Raw genomic sequence first — 11,708 nt, 5'->3', positions numbered from 1 at the left:
GAAACACAAGGTTGCAACCGCCTACCATCCTCAAACAAGTGGTCAAGTGGAAGTTTCAAATAGGGAGATCAAGAACATCCTGCAGAAGAACTGTCAACACCACCCGCAAGGATTGGTCCCTTAAGCTTGACGATGCTCTCTGGGCATACAGAACAGCCTACAAGCCCCTTTAGGGACACCCGCATATCATCTGGTCTATGGCAAGGCATGCCACTACCTGTTGAGCTAGAGTACAAGGCGGCTTGGGCTGTCAAACTACTCAACTTCGATCTCAACCTGCCAAGGAGAGGCGAACACATTCAGATCCACGAGTTGGAGGAGATCAGGCATCTGGCCTATGAGAGTTCTAAGATCTACAAGGAAAAGACCAAGGCGTTCCACGACAAGCGGATCATCAGCAGAAGCTTTGCTCCGAACGATCAGGTTTTACTCTTCAATTCACGGGTTAAGCTGTTCCCTGGAAAGCTTAAATCTAGATGGTCTGGACCTTTCACCATTAAGGAGGTTCGCCCCTATGGAGCTGTTGTGTTGCTGGACACAAGAGGAGGAGAATTTGTTGTCAATGGTCAGCGTCTCAAGCCATATCTTGCTGACACAACAATCGCTGAAGGTGTAGAGATACCCTTAAGCGATCCCCCTCAAGCCTAATCGGCTCACTGAAGTCAAGCTAGTGACAGAAAACAAGCGCTTGGTGGGAGGCAACTCACTGGTGAGTGTAAATATTGTTTTCTTTTTGTCTTTATCTTCCTAGGAACTAACTTGCAGGTTGAAAAATCAAGAAAATTCGAGATCACTCCAAGAGAGCACTCCAGCGGTTGTTCCGCCGATTGTTCCCAGGTAAGTTCTCGAACCAAAAAAAATAATAATAAAAAAAAAAGCGAAGGGGAAGCGGTTTTGATTGGCTATTAAAAAACCAAACATTCCACTTCCCCACTTCATCTCTCTCGCCGCTCATCCCCCCCTAGAACCCTAAAAATCGCAAACTCACCTCTCTCTCTATCTCATCGATTTTGGTTCTAAACTCTTGGGATTCTCTTGAGATTGGGTTGTTTTGCAGGAATCATCTCTCCAATCAAGGTAATCGGACAAGAACTCCCCCCTTTTTTGCGCATGCAAATCGCGATTTGGGAGTGATTTCTTGGGTTCTCTCTTTCCTTTATGCTTTGCAATTTCATCCTAGGTTGTAGCTCTTGATAGTATACTTGCTACTAGGATTGAATTCATGATTGATCTTCAATGGAAGAGGAACCGATTTGTTGCCTTTGCGATTTCTACTGTTGAGATTGAGGCTTGTATAGGTTGTCTAGTAATCGATGGACTTGAGTAGAACAAGAAGATTGGATTGTTCCATCGTTTCTAGAACAACCAACGAACTGTGCTGATATTGGGATTTCGTTTTTGTCTTGCAGATGCCTCCAAAGATGCGGAACGCAAGAGCCACCAAGAGCACAGCTTCTCCAGCCGCGAGTGCTCCACCTGGGTACCCGTGGCCGAACAAGATTGAGGGAGCGCCCATAGACCTTAATGATCCGATGCTCCTTGACTTCAACGTCGAGGGATGGGACAAGGAGTCGGCAGCGATATACAACAAGCTCCTCCTAGCAGAGATCTTGCCCACGCGGTTCGTGAACCAGCAAACACTAGGCGATCTAGGCCTTGACACTGAGGTGTTCGACACGATGCAGGCTATGGGAATCATGCCTCTCTGCTACCAGGCTCAGGTTCTCTACCCCGACTTGGTCAGGCAAGTGCTCGCGACATGCAAGATCACTTACCAGAACCCCAATGCGCCTACGTACGAGAACTGCTTCTTCTCCTTCATGGCTGATGGCAAGTTCTGCACCATCTCTCTCGACGACCTGAACTCGCTATTCGAGATTGCAGACACGCCAAAGGGGGTTTCAGTGGAAAGGAAGTTCAAACCAGCAGACACCTTTTGGGATCTCATTGCAGCCGGCAAGTTCACTTCTCGCAAGGCCTACCAGTCGCAGATCCGGAACCCTGCTATCCGGATCATCGCCAAGATTGTGTCCAATGTGCTGTTCGCGAAGGAGTACACGTCCAAGATCACAAATGGAGAGCTCCAGGTCCTCTACACGGGACTTGAGGACGAGATGCGCAGAGAGAACATCACCCCGATCCAGGAAGTCAAGACCAACCCGGGGTTTCATCTCATCTCCATGTTCGCTGACCGCAAGGACACACTTGTTCGGACTGATGATAAGAAGGATCGTTGCGGCAGTCTGCTCACACCATTGTTCCAGCGCTTCAACATCAACCTCAGCTCGTACACGGTCGTCTCTGATATGTAGTACATCGATACTCCTTACCTGATCGCATGCCACATCCTGCGCGACGAGACCACCTACAAGTTCCAGGATAAAGAAGGAAACCCTCTGTACTGCAAGCTCCCTATGCCTGGGTTCACAGACTTCTTATCCTTGGAGAACATTGTGTTCTCACTCGATGAAGAGCACCTCTGCGATGATCCGAAGGCACAGGTTCAGCACGATGATGAAGACATGGATGATGTGGAGCATGTGACTCCACCGGCTTATGGTGAGTATGACTTGGAGGACTTCACCGATGTGACTGATGATCACGCCTACAGACGCTGGATGGTTAATTCCCAGAAGAAGAACAACAGCCTCATGAAGAGGATACTCAGAGCGATCACAGGCGGCTGCATTGGAGCCCAGGAGGAGCGTACACCGCAGAGAACAAGGCGCCCAGGCAAGGAACAAGCAGGAACATCGACTGGAGGAGTGAGACTGCCGAGGAACAGGAGGACAGCTAGTCACTCCGGTAGCGGCGATTCAGACTGAGTCCCGAAAGGACTATTTCTATCCCTTGTCTTATCCATCTGAACTATTTATTTTTCATGTTATTTGTTTCTGTTTGGTTTGTTTCAGCTTCCTCTGATTTATTTTCACAACCAGGGATGGTGTGAACTAAGTCTGGGGGAGCGATTGTACTATATTCGCTTGTGTGCTTTTTGAGTCAGTCCTTGTGTCATTTTTATGTTTTTATCGAGTCAGTTTTTAGGATCGAGTCAGTCAAAATTATTGTGGGAATCAGGACCTTGTTTGTGATGCTCTTTAACCACCTCGTGCTTTAACCTTCTTATTCAGTGACCTTAGCAGTGATGAAAGACCCACACATGGACCTGGAACACCCTGACTTATCTCATTTGACACTCCAGAAGTTCTATACCGATCAGGTTACACTGGGCAGACTTAACTCCACTTTATCTGAACCTAATCTGGACTTTAATTCTTCTTGTCATGGGCACTAGATCAGGGTAGAATGAGAACTACACTCAGGACTTCTTATCCGATTTTTATCCCTCTTGCTGTTCCTGAGTGGCTAGCTCATCTTTAGCTAGTTCCCACCTTGAACCCTGACCTTTAATTCCACCCTCATGCATTTGCCTTTCTAGTACTTTATGTGCAGATATGTGCAAAAAGGTCGGAGAGGAAAGGATCGACGCAGTTCTTACTCATCAATGCTCACACAGTGGAAGCAGGCAGAACAACCGGAGTGCTTGTTCCAACACGAAAGGGAACAACCGAGGTGCCTGTTCCGATACCATGGAGAACAACGAGAAGTAAGTGGATAGAACAGTCCAGAATGAATCACCAGTGGCATCATGTACATCACTTGTTACCTCCTTGCTCGTCACCCCAGCATTTGTAATTCAGTACATAAAAAAAAAAAAAAAAAAAAAACAAAATTTATGTTTTTGCTTTGATTTACTGGTGACGAGAAGGGGAAGAATCTATGATGCATGCCACTGGGGAGGTTGAGAAAGTAATGGTGGTTTCAGTGAAGTGTTCTGAAGGGGAAGTTGAATCGCGCAGAGCAGTCTTATGATCGATCTATCGGAGAGCAGTCCGATTAGCAGAGATGAGTAAGGACTGTGGACCTCAATGGAGCCGTCCTCTCACGACCATTTTGTGCGATATCCTGCACCCGCTCTTGGTAAACCCTAAACACTCTTGAACTCCACCATAAAAGTTAGCCTGTTCTATACCTAGCCCGTTCTCTCTGAATAGAGCCTGTGACAAGAAGCTCACACTGATCTTAATTGAACATAAGGAGTTTTGTCTCGAAAGTGTTACCTTTTCAGGTTAAGATGTAGAGTAAGGAGCCGATCTTCGAACAACGATCAGGGGGTTCTCAGTAAGTGTGTGTGGTCCTAATCTATAGCTTGTATGGTTCAGAGATTTGTGGTAAGAGTATGGTTGCTGAGAATAAGCGAGTTCCCACGCTTTCAAACCTTTCTCCCTATTCTTGGTACTTGCCTTGTTCGAGGACAAACAAGGATCTAAGTCTGGGGGAATTGATATATGGTGTTTTTCACATCATTGTATATATGTTTTTATTTGTTTCCAGTCGCTAATTCGTGTTAATCTAGTCCTTTTGACCTTTTACAGGTCTGGAGTTAGCAGAAGAAAGAAGAGAAGGTGCCTGATGAAAAGAAGTCCTTTTGGAGCATTCCTGCGGAGAACACTCAAGAGAACAGTCCCGAGACTGTTCTCTCTCAAGCGGAACAAGCAGACGGAGTGATCCGGAGATTGTTCCAGACGAATATGGAAACTCCTATTTCGGGAATTAAAGCCTTGTTGCCCTAATCTCTTTTCTTCTGATTGGCGCCTCCATATAAAACGCCACCTATCTATTTTCTATTTTTCTTACGCTAGTTTTTTACAAGAGAACACTGAGTATTGCGATCTGCAACTTGTAAGGGAGAAGAATCCATCCTCTCATAGAGAAGATCATCTGAACCCTATTGTTTCATACTTTGTTCTTATGCAATTTTATTCAGGATTTATGTCTTTGTTTATGTGCATCATGATCGAGTAGTGACCTTGCTCGCCTAGGGTTTTTAGGGTGTTGAGACATGAGCTAAACATAGATAAGCGATCCATAACTGTTCTTCATTCATACTGTTCTTACTGCTTTCATTAAACTGATCACTTGATGTCAGATCACTAGTTCATCACCTAGTTAACCGCTTAGGATGATAACTTGACATGTATTGAATGAGCTTAGTATCCCTAATCAGCGAAAGTAGATATTAGGGTGGTAAGTGAACTGATCGGACCTGTTCTCTAAAGCTTGCAATCGATCCTCATCCCAACGACAGTTAGGTGGTGAGATCGATCTGCAAAGCGATCACTACCACGACAGTGGAGTGTTCCAGCTGAGTGATCCGAGTTCTAGAAAGCACTTCATCGCGCTTGAATAATTGTCTGGCTCCAATTCAACACCCGATGAAATACCCTAGGCTAGCTCTTGTTTAACAGAATCAATCTCGTGTTTATTTTGCTTGTTTACTATCGCCTATTTCAACCAAATCATATCTTCTTCTTAGCTTGATTCGAAACTTATAGAACTAGAGTGTAGACTGGTCCTCTGGATTTAAATCTTAAGTACTACAATTGCAACTGTTAACTTGGCAGTAGCAAGGATTCATTTTTAGTGTATCAATATGCTGAATGGTATAGTTCATATTAATGCAATTATAAAATGATTTAGATATATTATACTATATATGTCTTTTGAACTCATTATACTATATATGTCTAAAATTAACAAATAGTAGGGAATGAAGTAATGCGTACTGTCAACCCAAATCTATCATAAACTCAATCTAAAACATTAATCACTAAACCCTAAAGAACAATGTAAATCTTAATCTAAATATCAAAATATGAAAATAGTAAATAATATGGAATATTATTTAAATAAAATAGTAGCTAACGAAATAGTATATATTATTTCAACTGATCTGAGAGATATTGATGATGTGAACAAGAGAATTGAAGTGCCGCAATCGTAACATCATCACAGTCCATAGATATCAGAAGATTTCAAAAGTGCAAATGATTTGTAAAAATGACGAATATCAAAGTGGAAAGAATGGAAGAAAAATTGTGGTAATTGGTAAACGAAGAAGAAGATATTTTATGCTTTCATTAACCGGAATACAGGGATAGCATGGTATATACTATTATAGAAATAGCCGAAACACTTTTTTTTTGTCAGATGTTAAATTATGCTTTCTTTTGTAGTTACCCAGCCCAATTTCCCTTTTCTTTTAGTGAGGATCAAATCTTTTTGACTATTCATCAACCTGGATTTATTGTGAATTACAAAACTGATCAAGAGTGGTCACCGTTGACGCCTGACTTTCGTCGGACATCTTCGACGTGTCCTGCCTGATCGAAAGCTCTTACAGACTTACAAGTTCTTCGAAAGTTCAGTTTGTAATATATCTAAATACGCATTAGTAATTACATATTTATAAATTCTTATATAACGCTCATACGTAATATATTTTCATCTAGACAATTGTAAATCATATAAGATTTGAAAAAGGTAAGTCAGATTCAAGTAAATAAAAATACGTTCGGCTAACAGTACAATTTTTTTATCAATAAATATTGCCTAGAAGAACTGATCTGTATTTTATGTTAACGCCTAACGTCACTTGATCTCAAAGCACATAAAACAAATAATTTTGAGGAACCGCAACAAAAACAAAACAATTATTTTTCAAGTCAAAGGTTTGAAACCGGAGAGGCCCATGCGAGCACTCCACCGCATTTAGGTAAACTACATGAATGCCCCTAGATCATCCAACTATTCACACAATGTTTTTGTATGACAAACAACACCATAAAACAGTTCTTGTAGGTCAAGGAAAAGGTTAGTATTGTCCTTCCGTAAGTAAAATGAAATATTTTATCAACTCAATAAGAATTTTGTTTCTTTCCTTCTCTAACAAGATCCTACAATAAAATACATCTTAGCTTAACTCATCCACATGGACCACATCAAACAACATTAGCCAAGAAACCAAGAAATTTCTTTCAAAAAGAATAAGAAGAGAATGAAGCTTTGGGGTTCAAGATTATCGTTTCTAATCGTGGTGATCTTTTTCTTCGCTGGACTTCATATCTCCTCAGACGCCCGCAAGCTTCCTAGCATGACGGCTATGGAGGAGTTCCAAGAACAGTTTCGGCAGGCAAGATTTGACGGTGAGAGAATGTTATCGGAAGGGAATACCGGCAAGAAGAACGATCAGATCTACGGAGTTTCAGTTAGGGAAGTTCCCGACGGTCCAAACCCGCTTCACAACAAATGATACGTTTCATATTATTAATTTATGCTAGGATTTTATTTGAGAAAGAAATTCTCAGTTTTCTTGTCTCAACAAATGATCTCATGTATGATAGACACACACACACATAGAAACTTTGTAGTATTTTGTATTTAAATTTATTACATACAGCGTTCTTCAAATCATGTATCAGTTGGTTTTCGTTTTGTGGTAAGTAAATAAGGAAAATATAAGCTAGTTTCAGTTTATTGTTGTGACTATAATAAGGCATCTGCCATGCTATGAGTTTAAGTTTATTGTTGTGACTATAATAAGGCATCTGCCATGTTACTTTGTCAGAGGTAGTATTTTCCTAATGCCGTTTTCTATTTTTTTTTTTTCAAAAAAATTGAAGCTTTTATAATAGGGAGACGATATTTACGAATGAAAACTATACTTTCAAACTTCAAAATATTTTCGAATAGTTAATTTTGAAATTTCTTCTCAAAGAAATTGATCGGTCAACATGTATATATGAACACAATAACCAGAAGAATAAATAAGTAATATATTCAACAAACTGTATAATAGAATCATTGAACTGGACTTTGATAAATATAAAACAATCTTACATTTTGTAAATAAATTGATAATCATGAATTAGGAGTCAAAGTCAACAAAATAGGTAGACAGGCACAGCCATGCATTTGACCCCTTTTATGTCCAATATAATCAAAAACGTTTATCTAATCATAAAATCAACATGTTATATTCAGTTATATATTTTTTTTGTCTGCGTGGACATTTTCAAAGTATAACTAAAAGGTAAGAGGTATGATCAGCATCTGTTGGCAAAAAAAGAATCAGCATCTCTACGTAAGATTATTGAAAACCAAATTGTTGACGGCATTATAAAAGGCCGGATTAAAGCTTGTGTGTGTTTTCATTCAGAAAAAAGAAGTTAAATTTGGCCAACCTTTTTCAAAACTCTCTTTATTCTAATGGTGTAAATCATCTAACTATAACCTTAGCAGCCTGAGTTTGAATTGGTAGTATGCATGCCATTGTCTCAGCCTTTTTTCTCAATTAGCTTGTGGTTTTTAAAAGTCAGGACCGCTACTAATACTAAGAAGAAAATGAGAAAACAGACCTACAATTCAGAAAGTTTATGAAAATTCCGCTACTAATAGCAAGTTGAATTTGTAACAGTTTCCCTTGTGTGTGAATTTTATTAGAGTGTATACACTGGTTTAGTATGGTTAAGTAGAAGTAGTTGGTTTAGTAGTTAATTTGATTTACAATTGTGTTCAAGTAAACTCTTCTTTCCTCGTTTACATGTAATGAAGATATTTTCACAATCTCTTTCTCTCGAGCTTGATCACCTTGAGAGAATCTGAAAATTTGTCTATAGTTTTCTTTGTGTGTCTTCACTAACATGTAATGATTGGAAATTTTATGTTTTTTATTTTATCGTAGCCACAGTCACAGCCAAAAAGATTGCACCAGTTGGAATCACGAGCAACAACGCAGTGTCTACTTGAAGGTAAGTGGATAAAGAGTAATAAGAATAATACAGAGAAGTTTGTTGCTTAGTGAAAGTATACCGTAATTGAAGAAACATCGTTTCTCTACTGCAGATGAGGATATGAGTACTGGCAATAAGGAAGTCTCCTGATCCTACATGTGTGGTACAGGTAGCCAAAGTTCAAGCTTACCTTGTTGCGTGTCCTTGGAAACTAAAGAGACTTCCACAAGCTCTTAATATAAGAAAGAACTCGTATATGTATGTGCCTAATAACTTATGAAGTTATGATCATAAAACTAGAATTGAGAACAAAAATTCTTAAATACCAAAACAAGACTGAAACAAATTCTTGACAAACGAATCAAACTCTCGAGAGTTTTGAATTACTAACCGAACAGAACAGAACAATAACAATAATAAAAATAAGAATAAGAAGAAACTCTCTTAACAGAACTCTTTTTTCAAGAGGGAAGCCCTCAACATTTTATTACCAAGACTCAACAAATTAAAGTGTAACACACATTTGGTGTTTTTGATCTCTTTAGTAAGAAGCTTCAGAGTTTTTCCAGCCTCCATAAGACTCTTCCTCGAAACCCCTGCTTCGGTTTTCCTAACAAACAAAAAAAAACGAACACATTGTTCTTCAGCATCCAGACTTATCCTTAAAAGAAAAAAAGCAAATCAAGAACGATGCAAGACATCATTTGATTGTTTGTTTGTTTATACCGAAGGTTTGAAGGATAGTCCGATCCAGATCTCGCCTTTGAACTCTTCATCCTTCACAACATTGTATGCAGCTGGTGGGATATCCCCTTCCAGGAAAACCGCCTCCAATGGAATACTGCATTGTTTTCAAAAACAACTTATTATCTCTTCGATTAGAGTCTAAAAACCATATATGTTATTAAATCTGATCATATGGTTTACATTGTTAGAAGATCTTACGTTGCTTCACCAAGGGGATCATCCTCTGTGCCAACATCTGTGTCAAAGAGTTTGGCTTTTAACTCTGTAGTTCCTTCAGAGACATTGAAGATAAATGTCTCATTCCATTCCGGAGTTGTGCCTTGTCCTGCCAAAAAACAAGATTCATTTATTTTTTAAAGTCTCGAAACACAAAGGATCTTTGATTGAGAGAACTGACCTGATGCAACATTGCTCTTCTGATCTTGAGTCCGGCAAGTGAGGAGCACATAAGGATCCATGCTATCTGTTTTTTTTTAAGCCAGCACGAGTCAGTCAAAGAAGATGCAAACCCATCTTTGATCTTAAATCTTAAAGATTTATATAAAATCTCAAATAGGAATGTGAATCTTGTTATCAAAGTTTTCATAAAACAGATCCACAAAAATCCGATTCATTGGAATATCAGAGTGGGACTACCGTTTCACAATTATTAAATCTTTGATCCCAAAAAGGTCGAAACGTTTAAACACGTGAACACACACATTCGCAATTTGAACACGTTTGAGACAAAACCAATCAAACATCAGAAAAGCAAGTGATTATATGAAAGCTTACTCAGAAAATCAGAATCCTCGAGACCTTTGGCGCTGACAAGAACAACTTCAAGCGTTCCATGCGGCATTTTTCTTCTTCTGCTTCTCTTCTGATCTTTTTCTTCAAAAGAATCTCAGAGAAAGTGAAAGATTCAGATCCCCCAATAGAGAGGTGTGAAGCTTTTGTCTGATTGGTTGGTTTTGTAATAAATCTGTCCTTTTCAGTTCTAGAGATCGTGTTCCTGCACGACAAATGGAAATTTATATTTTTGGTAATTTGGGATTTAGCTGTAGCGCGTGAGGGCGTGTATCTTACTCACTGTGCCAGCTTCTTTTTTTTTTTTTTTTGTCATCCGCCCATCTCTGTAGATCAATTGGTGGTCAGTCGGGCGACCCTCCGTAGAGTGTCTCCGTCTGAACGGGTCTGATCTATATGGGAGAAGATATGACCTCGGCTCCTTGCTTCTTTTGCTAGCGTATCAGCTCGAACGTTCCGGTTTCGAGGAATATGAGTAAGTCTCACATCCATGGAATCTTCTTGGAGCTTCCGGTAGATCTCTATCTCAGTCGAGAAGCTAGGCCACTCCATCGGGTTTGTGATCATTTCCACCAGGTCCGAGCAGTCCGTCTCAATATGTATCGAGGTGATCCTCCTATCTCTCAGACATGAAGTTGCCCAGAGTAGCCCCTCCATTTCTGCATGTAACGCTGATAGGCTCCTGATGCATGCCCGCAGTCCAAAAATCTCTGAGCCCGTCTGGTCCTTCAGACTCCACCCTAATCCACTTACCATGCCATTATCGGTCCATGACGCATCGATTTGACATGTAGGGATTTGGGGTATCGTGGTGAACTGGATCGCTGACTCCACTCCCGTGATGGCAGATTCATCATGATCCTCCTCTGTTTCTTCTCTCTCATTTGCTTTCCTCCAACCTTCTGCTTCTAGAGTCGCATGTTGAAGAGTGTCCATAGGTGAAACGACCTTCCCATTAAAGAGCTTGTCGTTTCTCGCCTTCCATATGTACCAACAGATCCATGGGAAGATATCGAAATGTGGCCTCACTGGGGCCACTTCTTTTCTCTCCCAAAACAGAAAATTCATGTTTTGGTATATCGAAGTACTCGGGAAGTCACCCGGAATGGACGGATAGTCCGATAAGGCCCAGACTTGTAGCGCTGGGGGGCATTCAAAGAGGAGATGGTTGATCGACTCCACTGGGTCAACACATCTAGGCCAGCTTCTTTCTTTTCTTTTCTTTTTTTACTTTCATTTTTCTGTTAACTTGAATTGAACCGAGAACAAAGAATATTGTAAAAGTTGAAAGAACAGATGTTTTTTTTTACTGATCACCCGAGATGATATATAGACCTAGGACTTATTATCCGGGATCCAAATTCCATCAGGATTCCATCCGTTCCAAAATAAGATATTCATAATATCAAAATATGTATTTTGATAGTAAAATCTCGGATTCGTCAAAACCGAATTTGGATATAGATATCTTGATTTTTAGTTTCGAATCCGGATCCATTTTTTAAAAAATATATTAAAATTTTAATTTCATTAATAATA

General features: G+C 40.1%; 1 protein-coding gene across 1 annotated transcript; it reads right to left on the bottom strand.

Moving 5' to 3' along the window:
* Positions 1-8,935: 8,935 nt before the first annotated feature.
* LOC130500384 (16 kDa phloem protein 2-like) lies at positions 8,936-10,346 on the bottom strand. The gene is made up of 5 exons (XM_056995385.1): positions 10,155-10,346; positions 9,778-9,843; positions 9,579-9,705; positions 9,360-9,474; positions 8,936-9,243 (listed from the first exon to the last, which is right to left on the bottom strand). The coding sequence occupies exons 1-5, from the start codon at positions 10,219-10,221 to the stop codon at positions 9,175-9,177; spliced, it is 444 nt and encodes a 147-aa protein (XP_056851365.1). The 5' UTR covers positions 10,222-10,346; the 3' UTR covers positions 8,936-9,174.
* Between the last annotated feature and the right edge of the window lie 1,362 nt (positions 10,347-11,708).

Source organism: Raphanus sativus, chromosome 9, assembly GCF_000801105.2.
Source record: "Raphanus sativus cultivar WK10039 chromosome 9, ASM80110v3, whole genome shotgun sequence".
Classification (NCBI taxonomy): domain Eukaryota; kingdom Viridiplantae; phylum Streptophyta; class Magnoliopsida; order Brassicales; family Brassicaceae; genus Raphanus; species Raphanus sativus.
This window is presented reverse-complemented; position numbering and strand designations above follow the sequence as displayed.

Coding starts and splice junctions, on each gene's coding strand:
- LOC130500384 (XM_056995385.1), bottom strand. CDS start 10,221: ATGCCGCATGGAACGCTTGAAGTTGTTCTTGTCAGCGCCAAAGGTCTC. Junction 9,706..9,777: donor GAAGAGCAATGTTGCATCAG/GTCAGTTCTCTC, acceptor GTTTTTTGGCAG/GACAAGGCACAACTCCGGAA. Junction 9,244..9,359: donor GACTATCCTTCAAACCTTCG/GTATAAACAAAC, acceptor TTTGTTTGTTAG/GAAAACCGAAGCAGGGGTTT.